General features: G+C 44.5%; 1 protein-coding gene across 1 annotated transcript in view; it reads right to left on the reverse strand.

The window, feature by feature from the left end:
* PIK3AP1 (phosphoinositide-3-kinase adaptor protein 1) overlaps positions 1–17,446 on the reverse strand; it is a 112,305-nt gene that overhangs the window by 61,058 nt on the left and 33,801 nt on the right. Inside the window, exon 2 of the mRNA XM_040486913.1 lies at positions 609–745. Within this exon, the coding sequence (XP_040342847.1) occupies positions 609–745 (137 nt within the window). The remainder of the gene's footprint in view (positions 1–608; positions 746–17,446) is intronic.

Here is a 17,446-nt window from a genome sequence, read left to right on the forward strand (position 1 = left end):
AAAATTAAAAAAAAAAAAAAAAAAAACGTTGGCAAAGGACAATGGACTATCAATTGTGCCATCACATTCAAGTCACCTGTTAACACATGTCCCACCCTGAAAATGTGAGTCACATTATGCTTTGGCATTTATCTTATCCCTTTAGCAATCAGCCTTGGCAAGTTTCAGCCAGCAACTTCAAGGGACCCATGTGGGGCACAGCAGTGGTCGGTTGATGGAGAAGCAAGCTCGCAAAATGCCCCCCATCTCCCTCCTCCCAGCACTACCCTGGCAGGAATAGACCCAGGCCTCTACCTCCAGGGCTGGCATAAGTGTCCGGTAATGCTCATGTGTGCCACATGCTCTGTGTTTTTGATCTAGGAACTCACAGTCTTAGATCGATGGCACATACATTCCTGAGCTCACCTCTGTTGGACTTAAAGGAGTGAGTTGTGCTCAAGGCCCAGGTCCTGGGGTTCTCAGGGAAGCTCATCTATAGAGGAATCCCAAGGGAAGGCTGGGATTACACTGAGGTGCAACAGGAAAACCCCACTCCTTTCACTATGACAACTGCATCCACTGAAAAGGCCATGTTCTGACACTGATCCACCAGCCCCAGGAGCGCCTACCCCACAGCGAATGCGGTCCGGCTGCACCACCATCAGGTTCCCAGGTGAAGTCTGCGGCGGTAGGCTCTGCTGCTTCAAGTAGGAAGGCCCCTTCTCGTCTTCAGCCTCTGTGTCAGTGACTGAGTCACAGCCAGAATCTATGGAACAAAGGACACCGCTGAATGGGAACACAAGGAAGGAGAACTATTGGGCACGTTCCGTAAGCCCGAAAGCCCCAAACATTACCAAATAGGAAATGGCTCTGAACGTCAAATAAATACAAGCTGAAGGGAGTGACTCAGGAAATCATGAAAGAGGACCTAATGAGGAAAAGCCAATGACCTGGTAGGCCACAAGGGTAGGGTGACAGCAAGAGGAAGACTGCTGAGAAGAAGGCCAAAAAGTCTGAGACAGGCTGCTGCCCAAGGCTAGCAAGTCTAGTCTCAACAGGTGGGCTTCTGGAAGCTTTGCCTCCAGACTTCCCGCACTGCTGGCTTTAGTGGCTGTGAGGAAAGGAGAACCCTTCTCCTCAGGTGGGGTCAAGCATCAGCTGTCCACTTAAAGGCCATCTTTTGAACATCAAGTAAAAACTGTGCTGTCCAGGAAGCCACTATTCCTCAGGGTTACGACGAGCCGATGTGCCCACTCTGGAGTAACAGTGACAAGCATTCATTTTCAACAAATCTCCGGTCAGTGTAACTGGGTTCCAGATCGGTGCCACAGCCAACACCTCTACTGTGCACAGGCTCAGGCAGGTGAGGAGGGGTGTCCTGGTGTGTGGGGCATGGCACAGAGTGAGATGATGCTGAGATGGTGTAAGTGGAACCTACCAGAGCTCTAAGGCAGGGGCTCTTAACCAGAATCCATCAACTGATAGGCTGTGTGCAAGATTTTTATTCGGGGGGGGGGGGGCGGGGTGCACGCGCATGCATGCGCACAGGCCTATACTCTCTGGAGATAGTCCAAAGCTTCTGTAAGATCCCAAAGAAGGACAAAATAGTTAAGAATGGTTAAGAGGAGAAGGAAGGCTCATCCAGCCCCTTTCTTGGGCCATCTCTTCTTCACTCCTAAATCACTTACAGAGCAGCCGAACATGTCAGGCACTGAGAGGACATGAAGATGAATAAGATATCGATCCTGCCTGTGGAGAACCCACAGTCTAAAAGGGCAGGTACAGTGAGAGGTAAGGGTTATCTTCGCTGATTCCTGCAGGCTGACCTCCCAGGGAAGGAGGTGGCCTCCTGCAGAGCTCATGGCAATCAGTCCTAGTAGAATGCTGGGCTGGTACATCAGGCCACTGATATGTCCCACAGAAAGCTCTACCCACGGGCTTGCACGCTAGACCTCAGGTCATACAGGGGAAGAGGCTGTGCTCCCACGACCGTGAAGGCTGAGATGGGTTAGGGGACTAGGCACCATCACGTCCTACTGCTGCTAACTGTGGGGCAACGACCTCCAGGACCCGCTCAGGCTGGGCAAAGGGCTGAGGTTTCCCAGATAGGCAGCTTAAAAACCCCACAGCCTTGGCCAGCGGTCTCATCCTAGAGCCTGACATCTGTGCTGACAGATGTCTATGCACGGCCCCAGACTGTGACAGACAGTGAGGCAGATTCCTGCTGCTCTTCCCCTCTCTGTGATTTCTCTCAAGACTCACTATTCCACAAGGTCTGCCGGAGGCGGCCAGATCTCTGACCTTGCTTGCACAACAGGAATCCAAGCAGAATTTAGTGCTGACAGACGAGGCAAAGGACTCTGGGTGTTTTAAGCGGGGCGGGGGGGGGGGGGGTGATACTATTTTTCACTAGCCATCAGAGCCAACGATCTTCTGTATCTCTCCTGTCCTTGCCAATCCTACTGACTCCCTTCTCAGTGCTAATTATCCCCCTCCAAGGCTAACTGGAGTAATGTCCCTGCCTCCCTGCTCTCCAAGACCCATTAACTGAGGCTGCCATTTTCTCCACTGGATCTGTCCTTCCTGATAGCCTTCTGTCCTTGATTGGTTACTTCTAGAACAGCCAGGACCCAGTCCCATGGACAGAGTTGTACATGCCACCCAAGCAACTCTCAGCCACCAAGGGACCTTGTGAAGGAAAGAGCCAAAAAGATCAGTGATGATTAATATTCTTCTTCTGAGTAATTATATAATATCACCTCAAGCTTCAATATTTTATTATTAGATGCCTGAACTATCCCATTTTTTTTTTCATTTCTGAGGTTCTTCTTGGAAAAGAAAATAACCTCATTGAGTTAAAACACTCAATCAGCTACTTTATTATTATTATTATTATTATTATTTTAATATATTTTATTTTTGAGAGAGAAGGAGAGTGCAAGCAGGGGAGGAGCAGAGAGAGAGGGAGACACAGGATAGAAAGCAGGCTCCAGGCTTTGAGCTGTCAGCACAGAGCCGGATGTGGGACTCAAACCCAAAAACCTGGAGATCGTGACCTGAGCCGAAGTCGGAGACTTAATGGACTGAGCCACCCAGGCACCCCTCCAATCAGTTACTTTAAACTGCAAGAGGCTCCCCAGAATTGCTCCAGAATTGTTTAGATGCTACCCTGAGCGGCCGAGTCCCAGGCACCAACTTTTGCCAATTCTCTAGTCTAATTTACAATACAGGTACAAGCTTCTTGGGACAGACCCATTGTACAGTCTACCAGTGCTTCAAGAAAGAAGAACATGTCATTTCTCCCAAATTACTGATCTATTATTAGTCAGCTAGCCAAAGAGTCAGAGCTCTACTAAATAATATTAAGGAAAGAGCAGAGAAAATACAAATATGCCAATGAGAAAGACAGGATAATAAAAGATATGGAGAATTTTAGAAACACACTGATGTGAATTCCATGCTAAGAATTTTTTAGATTTCAGTACAATTTTTATAGAAAAATATTAATTGCCAAAACGGTCTTAAAATAAGAAGAAAATCTGACTAAATCAATAATCATAGATTATATATGTTTTATGTCTCTTACTAAAGTTTAAGAAACAATAAAGTGTACTCCTATTTTAGATTACATTTATAAAAAAAATTAAACAGCAATTAAATTCAATGGATAACCCAAAAACCAAGCTTCATTCTCATAAAAACTTAATATGTGATAAAGAAAGCATTAAAAATCAGTATAAAGAAAATGGTTGGTGAGAAGAATGACTCAGGAAATGGTGCTGGGAAAATTTAGCTATTTTGGGGTGGGGATGGGAAAACAGAGGGACTATTGCGATGCTTCCTAATTCTCACATACCTCCAAATAAAGTTTATATGGATTATAGGCTGAAGTGAACAATAAAACAGATTTTTAAAATTAAAAAGATGAAAATACAGGTGAAAATTTAACATTGGCTCGGGAAAAGACTTATTAATCTTAAACAACAAAAGAAATACAATCCAAACAAGCAATAGGGTTGGTATGAATTTAAAACTTCAGTAAAAAACATTTTAAAAACCTAAAATCTAAATCATATTGTTTTAGTGGCATTAGTCATACATAATAGTCAAATTGGAAACAACCCAATTGTCCCTCAGCTGATGAATGGATAGACAAAACATGGTATATTATTCAGTCATAAAAAGGAATAAAATATTGACATTGAAAACATACTGAGTGAAAGAAGCCAGTCACAAAAGACCACATATTTTTTTATTCCAAATATATGATATGTCTACAATAGGCAAATCTATAGAAACAAAAAGTAGATTAGTGGTTGCCTAGGGCTGGGGGCTTGGTGGGGGCTAGGGAGTTGGGGGAGCATAGCTAAGGGGTATGTAGTTTCTTTTTTGAGGTAATGAACATATTCTAGAATGAATTGTGGGGATAGCTGCAAAAGTCTGTGAATATACCAAAAAAAGCCTCGCTGAATTTTACACTTTAAATGGGTAACTTGTATATTATATGAATTACATCTCAATAGAGTGTTACCAAAAAATCCAGTGGCAAGTTACAAACTGGTTTAAAATTAGAAATAAACAAGCGAAGGGGCTAATTTCCTTAAGATATGAAGAGATCACAGAAATGTCTTTTAAAATACCCAATAAGTAGATAATTCACCAAGGAAAAAAATACAAATTACCTCCCCATCTAAAAAGAAATAAACCATCATTCATTATCACTAATGATCATGAAAATAAAATAAAAATAACATTTTACATTTACTGCTATTTTACCTTTTCAAGTTAGGAAACTTTTGAAGGTGAGGTAATATACTCACTCTCATTTGATGCTGAGGGAAGTATAAACTGGTAAGACCTTTCTGGAAAGGCATGTGTTCATATGCCGAGAAAGAGAAAGGTTTTGGTTTTGGTTTGGTTTGGTTTGGTGTTTTGTTTTGTTTTGTTTTGTTTTGTTTTGTTTTGTTTTGAGAGAAAGAGAGAGAGAGCATGAGCAGGAGAGGGATACAGAGAGAAAGAGAATCCCAAGCAGGCTCCAGACTCGGCGCAGAGTCCAACACAGAGCTCGATCTCACAACCAGATCATGACCTGAGCCAAAATCAAGAATCAGACAGACTCTCAATTGCCTGAGCCACCCAGGCGCCCCTGAAAGAGAAAGTCTTTAAAGTGTTCATACCTTTGGCCACATAATTCTACTATAAGTCTCTCTTAAGGGGGGAAATAAATGTTCAAAATGTAGATAAAGACAATGAACAAAGATGTCTGCTAAATCACTCTTCGTATCCATGAAAAGTGGAAAACAACCTAACTGATGAAAGAACATTTAAAAATATTTTAAAAGAGGGGCGCCTGGGTGGCGCAGTCAGTTAAGCGTCCGACTTCAGCCAGGTCACGATCTCACGGTCTGTGAGTTTGAGCCCCGCGTCGGGCTCTGGGCTGATGGCTCAGAGCCTGGAGCCTGCTTCCGATTCTGTGTCTCCCTCTCTCTCTGCCCCTCCCCTGTTCATGCTCTGTCTCAAATAAATAAATAAATAAATAAATAAATAAATAAATAAACGTTAAAAAAAAAGAGTTTTAAGTAGAAGCTTATGACATTATGTTAAGCAAAAAAGCAGGATATAGAATCATATAGTGTCGGATATCAACTATATAAAGAAAAACGCATTTAAAAGGTCAGAAGAAAATCTGTCCTTGGATTGTGCATGGCCCCTCTTCCCTCCCTCCCTCTTTTCCTCCTTCCTTCCTACCTCCCAACCTTCCACGTGTTTTCCTATTTTACACAATGAGAAAGCACTTGGATAATGGGGGTTGGGGTACAGAGAAAAGCAGCAACTGACTCCGTTGGCTAATCGTGTCACTAGCTTGGCATAAATGAGATTGACCCTAACAGTGCGGCACTTGGCAGATATTCCCCAGCATTCAGATGGGGCATATAAACAATTCCTTCCAGTAGGTCTATTCATTTAGTCACCTGAAATGAATTCACTCCCAGCAGCTAATTCACTTCAGGAAGTCAGGCAGGATGCCATTCATTCTGCCGGCTGCTTCTGGAGGCGCTGATTGACAACGCTATCGCTTGCGTTTCTTCAGCCACATCTGCCTCTTCCACAGCGTACTACAGACTGGGCCAGGCCAACCACTTCAGCAAATCCAAAGTTTCCTTTGAAGGAAATGCCAACCCAGACATAAGCACCCCTGAAACCCACCTCACAGAGTGACATGGCACCAAGCTTTGCCACGTACGTATGCAGATCCCTTGTGACCCCTCCCCACCTTGAAGATAATACCACCTTTTTTTCCAACGTTTATTCATTTTTGAGAGACAGAGAGAGACAGAGCATGAGTAAGGGAGGGGCAGAGAGAGGGAGACACAGGATCTGAAAGCCTGATGAGGAGCTCGAACCCATGAGCTGTGAGATCATGACCTGAGCCGAAGCCAGATGCTTAACCAACTGCGCCACCCAGGTGCCCTCATAATACCACCTTTGCTGTCCTGAGACTCAAATAATAAATGTTTGAGTGAAGGCATTCCGAAAACCCCAAGGACCCTGCACAATGTAAAGTACTATTAAGACACCAATAGTATCCTCACTGCTTTAAAATTGAACAATATTTTCTCAGCTTTTACGAGGTCCACAGGAACTCTGGAGAAATCATAGAAAAAAAGACTTCCTTTGTACATCTGCCCCCCCCCCCCCCACACACACAAAGTCTTATCTATAAAGGATCCATGTGGCAAATACTCCTAGGATTCAGTGGCAGGAAAAGTTTGTCTCTTCAGAGAACTTGCCTGTTTTCTCTTACTAGACCACAAGAACAGGCTAACATGGTGCATTTCACTTTTTGCCCTTACTTCCAGACGGTTCGGTCATCATTTTGGTTCTTAACTGCTGTTAACACTCTCACCCAGGTCTTTGGTCATGCCTATTTGTCTTTAATATTGTGTTTAATTTTGGAGGCTGCTCCAAATTCTTTGGGGATCTAGGGAGGATGTGAATCAATGTTTCTCAAACTGGTATCTGCCAGAAATCCTCCCCTACAGTCCTTATGAGAATCTGTGCTTGGGCTTAAATTTAGATGATAATGCCTTTAAAGTAAAAGGCAAACACGTTCCAAGTTATCTAGATGACCATGTTATAACTGGGTCCTGCCATAGGATTGTGGTGTCCGTGTGTGTGTGGAGGGGGTGGGTTGCAATCATTTTGCAGCTAGATTGTGCTATTCTGAATGTCAGAGGCTAATGAGCAAAGAGGAGAGGGGGCAGGGCAATGTGCAGAGTAGGCATTTGTGCCACATGAACACCAGAGGGTTTCCCTGTACACTACTTCATATAGAGAAATGCGGTGGGAGATCCAAGTCCCAAAATAACACAGGGGAGCTGCAGCAACCCCCTCAATGGAATCAGTGAGCACCACAGCCTCGTGCCATGTTCATGATGCTTCCTCGATAAACCAGCATTGTCTGATGAAATAAATATAGTCAGTATGCCTTTTATTTGTTTCATACCTATATTTGTATCTTGCCCATGTTCTGCTTTCAGAGTTGGGAAAGAATACTAAGCGTAAGAATACTAAGCCTAAGCGTAAGGAATATGTTCATACATAGTTAAACAACGTCAGAATAATGGGTTTTTTTCCCTCTGTGAAGGAGTCTACACATTATTTGGGTCTATAAACACCATGAGTTTTAGGGGCACCTGGATGGCTCGGTCGGTTAAGCATCACATTTTTGATTTCAGCTCAGGTCATGATTTCACAGTCATGAGATCAAGCCCTGCCTTGGGCTCCTCATTGGGCCTGGAGCCTGCTTAGGATTCTCTCTCTCTCCCTTGCTCTCGGCCCCTCCCCCACTCACACATGCTCACACATTCTCTTTCTCTCTCTCCAAATAAATAAACATTTTTTCAAGCTATGAATTTTAAATGAAATGCATATATGTATTCACCTGTACCCCCACTGCACCACGTGGAGCCACTCATACTAGGTCAGAGGATTGATTGGTGACAGATTCCTTCCTACTAATAATAACAATAAAAGTTACCATTCATTGAATACTGTGGTGACTGCTTAATAGTCTTAATCTCATTTAATACTTACAACAACACTAGGAGATAGGATTCAAGACCCTATTCTCATTTTATAGATGGAAACATGTGCCTGAAGGACTCAAGTAAGCAAGCAAGCGGGAATTCACCCCCAGGGGTCTGTGTCTGGCCTCGTGTTTGGATAGGTCCAAGGCAGGAAGCAGCTGTCACCTGCTATTCCTGGTGTGGGGTTGTGGCTGCAACTCATGAGACACAATGTGGGCTTTTGCTCACCAATGCCTGGTGATGCTGTCTTGTTCTGAGCCATGCTGCCTTGGGTTAGGTGTGCTGTGACCTGCAACCGGGGCCAATAGGCACATCCTGAGAATGGGGTTTAAGTCAAGAGACACTGAACATCAATGGAACCAGCCAGGATCCTGCAAGTTCAAGGGGCCTCTGACACAAGGCTGCACTCTCTTACTTCCCAATTAAGTTTTCAGACCATTAAGTTTGCTGTCTTTTTCCTGCACATTGTCTGGCACTCAGTCAGGACTATGGCATTTTGATAGTCTGCAGGAGGGCCAGAGAATGGTGTTTGCTGATCTTGGAGAGTTTCTTCAGAATACACAAGCTAACTTTTCTTTGTAAGGTAATGCTAAACTTTGGGAAAACTATAAACAAGGATCATTCTTTTTTTTTTTTTTTTTTAACGTTTATTTATTTTTGAGACAGAGAGAGACACAGCATGAATGGGGGAGGGGCAGAGAGAGAGGGAAACAGAATCGGAAGCAGGCTCCAGGCTCTGAGCCATCAGCCCAGAGCCCGACGCGGGGCTCGAACCCGCAGACCGCGAGATCGTGACCTGAGCCGAAGTCGGACGCTTAACCGACTGAGCCACCCAGGCGCCCCTAACAAGGATCATTCTTAAAAATAATCGCATTTGGGGGCACCTGGGTGGCTCAGCCAGTGAAGTGTCCAACTCTTGATCTCAGCTCAGGTCGTGATCTCACTGTTCATGAGTTTGAGCCCCACATCAGCCTCTGCACTGATGGCGTGAACAAAGCCTGTTTGGGATTCTGTCTCACCTTCTCTCTGTCCCTCCCCCCATTGTGCTTTCTCTATCTCCGTCTTAAAATGAATAAACTTAAAAAAAATACACATTTGTTGAGCATTTACTATACGCCAGGAACCAGGCAAGACCCTTAACATATAAGGTTCCATTTTATCACAACTAAGAAGAGATTGATATGACTCTGCCCATTTCACAGATGTGAAAACTAGGGCACGGAAATTTAAGCAAGTTGTCCAAATCATTCAAGTGCTTGCTGTGTGAAAATTTAACCCCCAAATCCATGCTCTTGTGCACTTTTACAGTGTTTTCCACACTGTGACCCACATAACCTGGTGTACAGGAGATGATTCCAAAGTGAACAGCAAATATTCAGTGACACTGAACCACATGGTAGAAAGCAATCCCCTTTCAATTCTTTCAATCCCACTATATCAAGAAGACCCGGTATGATAAGAGGATGCCTTTAATAGCTCTTTCACATGCTTTTCTTTTTCTCCCTTGGTACAATGGTGAGAACAAGGCCTTAACCCCACAGACTTCTGTAGGCTCAAGTATCCAGTAAAACTTAATACCATTGTTTGATTTTTATTGTCTTTATTTTTAAAGTTACCTTTTTCAACATTAAAAGATTCTGGTTTTTCAATTACAGTGGCAAAGTTTCCTTTTTTTCTTTTTTTTTAATCGATAGAGAGAGGGAACAAGTGAGCGAGGGCAGAGAAAGAGAGGGAGAGAGAGAATCCCACAAAGGGCACAGAGAGAGAGGAAGAGAGAAAGAGAAAAACGTTTGGCTCACCCAGTGTGGGACTAGAACTCACATAATGACATAATGACCTGAGCTGAAGTCAGGTGCTTAACCGACTAAGCCACCAAGGCGCCCCAAAATTTCCTTTTAAAATAAATTTATGTAGGGGCACCTGGGAGGCTCAGTCGGTTAGGGGTCTGACTCTTGGTTTTGGCTGGGGTCATGGTCTCGAGGTTCATGGGTTTGAGCTCTGCAACAGGCTCTGTGCTGACAGTGCAGAGCCTGTTTGAAATTCTCTCCCTCTCTCTGCCCCTCCCCTCCTCATGTTCTCTTTCTTTCTTTCTCTCTCTAAATAAAAAATAAACTAAAAACACCCTTTTTAAATAAAATAAGTTTACTTAAAAAACATGAAATGACTCAAAGACAATATTGGGGTTTTTTTTTTGTTTTTAAGTAGGCTCCATGCCCAGTGTGTGGCTTGAACTCATGACCCTGAGATCGAGTCACATGCCCTACCAATTGAATTGGCCAGACACCCACAAAATAGTGTTAATAGTACCATGGAAATAGATAGCGGTTGAACAACATTGTGAACGTCATTAACGTCACTGAATTGTATATTTAAAATTGGTTAAAATGGCAAATATATATATTTTGCTACATTTAAAAAATTGATAATGTAATATACCCAAACCAAAAAAACCATTGAATTTTACCCTTTAAATGGGTGAACTGCACGGCATATGAATTATATCTCAATAAAACTGTTGAAAAAGATAAATCAAAAGCCATGTTGATAATTCTCACGTGACTGAAGTTTGAAGAAAGGTGAATTATGCTGTACTGCTCCCGTTTTGTTAAGCTAAATTCATCAGTAATTTTTAAAATAAGGTAAAGTAAAGGGAGGAAGAGAGGAAAAAGACCTGAAGTATGAACATACTGAATCCAAGTTTTGGATGAGAAGGAAAAAGAAAGTGAACAAAGAAAGAAACGAAGGGGATACATTTCAGCAGAGAATGAAAAGCTTTCTACCAATATAGCCCCAAATGGCATGAAACAGAAATGATTATTAGGGCGACTCCAATTGTGGTCACCGGGGAATGTGTGTCCCTGGGCTGGAATGAAATAGGAGAGGATCGTCAGTTGTGTCCAAGATTTCCAGTGCAGCTGTTAAAAGAAAGAGTGAAGAAACTCAAAGATTTCTTGGAAGAATGCAGACATGAATAGCCACGAAACCCAGGTAGCGGGGTCCGGGAATAAAAGCGGCCATATTCTCTCTGCATTTGCTTCCTGGGTCAGGGACGCAAATTTAACTATCACACAGGTGAGGCAGGAATATAGAGAGTTGCCTGAAGTCTGGAGAAACTTCCAGTGGCTTTTCCAATGTCAGGATGACATTTCTCAACTATTATGATTTTCACCCATCCTACCTAAGCTACAATGTTGAAACCATAAAACGACTATGCCTGAAAGCCTGACATAAAGCTTTCAGAAGCCTGAGCTTCCAGATGACCTACCAAGCACCTACTGAACATGACAGACGTGGGTCCCATTGGGGACTATCCAATGTGTCCTCCACAGTCTTGGTCTTCAGCTTACAGCTGAACTGGGAAGAGGAAGCTCCATGGGAAAAACATGACAGAACTATGGAATCCCTTACCAGCAAGCAGCAGCCTGTGTGGTGAGACCATAACCACAACAACATGAAGTAAGTTATGTTTTAAGTGTTTAAAATGTGCTGGTGCAAGAAAAATAGAACAGAAGTTTCAGAAGTTGAGAAAACCTTCCTGAGGGATGAAGAAGGCAGGTTAACTTTCTTTAATTGATTCAAATAGTAGCTGGATGCTGAGATGACCCTTTGGTGAAGAAGGTACATTTTCCATTTAAATTAATAAAATAATTCATAATTCTTTCCTTTATTCCTTCCACATATAGTCATTGCCTATCAATGAATAATATATATTCAAAGCATATCTTAGGACCCCCAAGAAATGTAGGGGTGAGAACATTTCTGTCTTCCCTGGCAGTGGGGGGATCACTCAGGCAAAAAACACAGGACAGCTGCTCTCAACCTCCAGAGACAAATGAGAACAGGAATAACTTAAAAATAGATAGATAGATAGATAGATAAATAAATAAATAAATAAACAAACAAACAAACAAACCTCATGAGGGAAAAGCAGGAATAAAACACAGTTTATGGCCACTAGAGGATCAAAGCAGAAAGGACATCCCCAAAGAAATGACAGGTATGGAGTTGAAAGGCACAGAGAATGCGGACATGGGGGCAGGGGGGTCGGGGCGACTTTCCTGGCAGAGGTAAAGGCACGATTAAGGACACAAAGGCTTCACAGCAAATGATGCGTTTGAGCTACAGGAAGCACTGTGGGGGTACCTTCTATATGGGGTAAGAGGGGAAAGGGAATGAGAGGGCCCTGAATGCCATTTCAGGGACTTTGGTTGTGTATCAAAGACCTGTCAGCAACACTACTCAGGAGAAAAGGCCATTCTGTAAAATATAGATTGAAAATATAGTTTCATTTTCCTAAAAGTGGACGAACTTTGCTTGTTTTTCAAAATAATTCCAGACACACAAGCAGAGTATGTCAGCTCTTTTGTAAATCTTGGTCAGAATCAAGAAGGGGAGTGGCTGACCACCCAACACATAAACAGTATGGAGCAAACAGTGCCTCCAAATAAATAAGAAAACATAAACTGGAGGCTAACAAACTGTTGCCAAGCCAACATCCTGCTCTATCGCTTTCTCGAACGAATGAGATGCTATAATTAACCTGATGTCTGAGAGTATACCACAAGCATGGTTCACAAAATGCTTACAAAAATGATTCTCAAGTAGACTAAACATTTCTCCTACCATGTATTTTGTTTCTACGCTATGAGCTTAGAAAATTAGGGTTATGGTTATTATGTCCTTAGAAAACGCAGAGGGAGACCTGAGGCCTAGCCTCGTCCCCAAGTTCCAAATGTGTGCATCCAAATAAAGGAGGCTTTGCTCCCTGCAAGAGCATGTGGATTCTGGGGCGAGGTGAGAGGCTTGCAATGGCAGGACTCAGGTTCTGGGTTTCTGTAACCCCCCGCTTCCTGGCAAACATCAAGAGGGCTTAATCATTTTAGTCATCACCCATGGGTCTTTCTCCCCACTTGTTCACCCACCTTGGTTAGTGGGTACTGAATTTCCTGTCCGATGAACCCCTTTCTCTTAAAAAGCTCCCAACCCAGTGACAAGTATACCCAAGCTACAGGTCACCAACCCCCCACAGAGTCACATACAGTCATCAGTCTGAATGGCGGTAGGAGGAGTCGGAGGAATGCCTTACCCACCACATATCTTACTGGCATTAAAGTCGGGTGGGGGGAGGTGACGATTGTTTAGAGATTATTTAGAGTTAGAATGAGTTCATTAAAGTGATATCAATCGTTGGCCATGTCGCCTTCATCATCTCATCCTCGTGATGTTAAAAAGGGAAGGCAGGGAGTCCTGCGGGCATATCCCCAACTCAGACTTTCAATAAACTCATGGTGGCCTCTCTGCCTCCCTGGAAACAAGGAGAAAGCAATAGAAAGGAGGAGCAGGAATGAGTCCACTCCTCCCATAAACCCAGGCTGACTTCCTGAGGTGGTCGGTGTTGCTGACTTTCCCAACACAGGCCAGCTCACCTGTCGCATTCAACCCGCTTTGCCATCCAGATGTTCTGTGCCAGCCGCAGATTCCTGAGGTGGCCCAGGTTCATTACACGCCGGTGGATATGCAGCGCAAGGTAGAGGGTTCTGATCAGGACTCTACTGTACATCAACGCCAGTCTTCTCCAGCTCACATAGGTAAGGAGTCCTTGTTCCTTCCTTCACCAGGTTAATTCCCCTGGCCCCCCTTCAAGTTCAGGATAAGGGTGCTGGACGGGAGAAGAGGAGACCTCAGGACTCTCAGATCTCTATCCAGCCCCCACCCAGTGACTCTAAATGAACTGGTCAAAGTGTTAGTTTTGTTTTGCTTTAAAGCGAAAGATGACGGCTCTTTCCTTCCCCTCCCCAACACACCCTACCTGCTCTTCAGCTTGAATAAAAATAGCCCCACAGATGAGGCTGCCATGACAACCAAAGTGAGCTTGACAGCCTCTCCTGCCCCCCAGCCTTGCTGGGCCTCTCCAGCCCTCTCCCAAGTTCAACTTGCAGGAAACCTCCCTGAGTACCAGACCCAAACCGCTCCGTCCTCATCCAAGAAGCCAAGGGTTATTTGGAGTTCTCGCACCACCCAGTGCCTCAGAAGTTTTTAACTTGTTCTCATTTGTTCCCTTCAGTGTCCTCAGCTACCTGTGCCAGACACGACTGTCTCCACCTTGCAGATGGAAAACGGAGGGCACAAGGACATGAAATGACTCGCCCTAGGTCATCAGCAGTGGGTTTAATGGTAGAACCAGATTTAGAACTCAAGGTTCCCGTTTCCTAACCAGTTCTCAGTCTGAAGGAACAATTGATCTCAGGAAAGATGACCCCAGGAGAGAAATAATTCCTCCGGGGTGAGCTTCTCCCTGGCCACAGACAGAAGTCCCTCAACCAGTCTCTGAGATAAATCTGGGAAGGGTTGCAGAAACCCACCTCTACCCTGGATCCAGCATCTCTGGGGATGCTCCAAGCACAGCTTTCATGGGCCAAGTTTATCAAAATCCTTAAGAAGCGTCATCCATACCTGCATTCCAAAATCCACCCCTGGGGAGAAGGCTCTCCACCAGGAGGGCTCTCAGGGCTGGAGGCCTGTAAGCCCCTGTTTCATCCTTCAGGAAACCCCAGTGTTGCTAACAAAGCAGGAGGTACCACAGCCCCCATGAAGGCTTCCTCTTTCTTCACCTCTTTCCGATACTTATAAATGTGCTTCCTCTCTCTATGTAAATTTCGTTCAAATGGCAGGACATACGCTTGTAATGAGGCCATTAATAACTACTCTTTAAACAGCCTCTTCTGAGTTTCCTGGTTCAGAAATCAATTCTAATCTAAACAGACACTGATGTCTAGATTTACTGGTGTGAGGACAGACAAATGGGCTTTGTCTGGCGCAGGCCACAAAAATACAGTTTATTTTCACCCGGCCAAGAACTGGGAGACCAAAGGCAACTTTAAAAAAAAAATGTTTTTTAATGTTTATTTCTTTTTGAGACAGAGTGTGAGCTGGGGAAGGGGCAGAGAGAGAGAGGGAAACACAGAATCCAAAACAGAATCCAGGCCCTGAGCTGTGAGCACAGAGCCCGACACAGGGCTAGAACTCAAGAACCATGAGATCATGACCTGAGCCGAAGTCAGACATTTAACCGACTGAGTCAGCCAGGAACCCCAGGCAACTTTTGCTAATAGAAATGAGCTTAGGAAATTGTGAAGAAAACTCCTTTTCTTTTTTCTACCATTCCACTGTCACACTTGCAGGAAAGGCTGAGGTGAGCTTTACTTGCCCCCACTGTGGCTGACAGCGTCCTAACCAGCTAAAACTGGGAAACTGGACTGGTCAGTTTCACTTTCCGTTTTTAGGAAGGGTAACTTTCTCTCCCTCCTCACCCCGAAACGCTGCATCTGAACTCACAGTAGGGTCAAGCTGAGGGGGGCGCATGCTTCTCAGCGATCAGCTTTACAAAAACTACACGGGGAGCCTGGGTGGCTCAGTCGGCTAAGCATCTGACTCTTGGTTTTGGCTCAGGTGTTGATCTTGTGGTTCATGCGTTCAAGCCCTGCATCGGGCTCTGCAGTAGAGGTGCACAGCCTGCTTGGGATTCTCTCTCTCTCCCTCTCTTTCCGCCCCTCCCTCCCACCCCCTCCCTCTAAAAAAAATTTAAAAAATTAAAAAAAAAAAAAATACAAAACAACAAATGGGCCAGAATAGAAACTCAGCCCAGGGACTGCTGTTTGCCCCGCACCCTAGTAATTAAAATCTCTGCTACTAAAGGCATGGCTCTATAGATATTATATACTATTTTCTAGTAACATAAATGCAGCTGCTGGTGGGATTCTGGAAGAGTGTAGTCAGCAAAACTGCAGGGGCCTAGATTCAAGTCCCACTGCTCATTGCTATCATTGACTGGGTAATCATGACTTTTCTAAGCTTCAATTCCCTCTCCTTTAAAATGAAAATATGTATACCTGCCTGGCCTGGGGCACAGGCTTATTGGGATTGACAAACACAGAAGCCCTTGGAAAACTGAAAGTCCTAGACAAAGGTAAGTATTTGTTATTTTTGTTACTACTCATTTACCGAATGAAAGTTCCTACAAAACAAGTCTCCATGTAGAAATGAGTAGGAGTGTTACCTCTGCATCTGTCCAGAGCCAGACAATCAGATGTGACCCAGGAAGTGAGTGTTAGGTGGCCCAGGGATACTCCAGGTAGCCAAGGAGACAGGAAACAACAGAGACTCAGCTACTCCCAGGCACGGGCAGCAAGCCACGAATGTCCACAACAGAACAGGCATCCTGCACCCACCAGCTTGCTCATGAGATTGTTCTCACTGTGGTGATCGATGGAGATTTTTTATCACGGGGGAAGCCTGCGCTCCCCAGGCATGGTCACACTGTCTCAGAACAGGTGGTAAGGTCAGGGGCAGGTGTAGCAGAGGAGTGAGTGCAAGGGCTCTGCTTGCGTTCAGACCCCAACTCTGCCACTTCCCATCTGCCACTTACCTCTCTGTGCCTCAGCTGTCGCATGTGCAAATGGACAAAATCATACCACCTACTTCACATAGTAATTATAAGTATATGATTTGATTCATATAAAACGCCTAGAGAGTGCGTGACAGAGAGTAAGCACTGGAGAGTCATTAGCAATTAATGTTGTTTATCTGTTGACCAAATTGTTCTTCTACTAGACTGTGATTCCTTTGAGGGCAGATTCCCTGACATTCATCTTTGGATCCCCAGAGCCTAGAATATAGTGAAAATCAATAAATGCTTCTTACATGAATGGATGAATCAATGAATAACATAAGACTGATCACCTAAGTAACTATCAGGGGGAAAATACAGCAGGGAGGACCAATACAGGGCTTTGTGCCATGGGGCTTTTAGTGTGGAATCTGGAAAAACAGGAAATTGTCTGCCCCCACCCCCACCCCAGTTTATGCTAGCAGGCTGAACCAAGCTGCCCTGAAAATTCGACATGGTACACTGTGTTAGTCCAGGTCTTCTGAGAAACAAACACTAAAATGGAATTACACATGCAGGGAAAGTACCCATGGCAGAAAAGCGGTTGGGGGGGGGGGGGGGGGGGGGCTGGGAAAACCGTCACATGGTCTGAGCCCAAATAAAGATGGAGGAGGGATGGGTGGAAGCATCCTAGACCACTGAGCAGTCTAAGGAAAGTTCTGCAAGCCTCTCAAGGAGTTCTTGAGCTGAAGGTGGCCACTGGAAGAGTTCCATGTCTCCCAAGAGCCAGACTGCCATGCTCAGTCATTGGCTGGGAGCAGCCAGTGGGGGAGCAGAGCCTTGGTCAAACGTCGTGATGGGTTCACGATGTAGCCCTGGGGCGCCTGCTCAGTTGCACTCAGCTGGAGGTCTGCCAGGTGCATTCTCATGGCTGCCACATATATGGTAGTTCTTAAGAGCATTGGATTCAGGGTCCAGACAATCCAGGCTG

This window comes from Herpailurus yagouaroundi, unplaced genomic scaffold (assembly GCF_014898765.1).
Source record: "Herpailurus yagouaroundi ecotype Mexico unplaced genomic scaffold, PumYag 163, whole genome shotgun sequence".
NCBI lineage: Eukaryota > Metazoa > Chordata > Mammalia > Carnivora > Felidae > Herpailurus > Herpailurus yagouaroundi.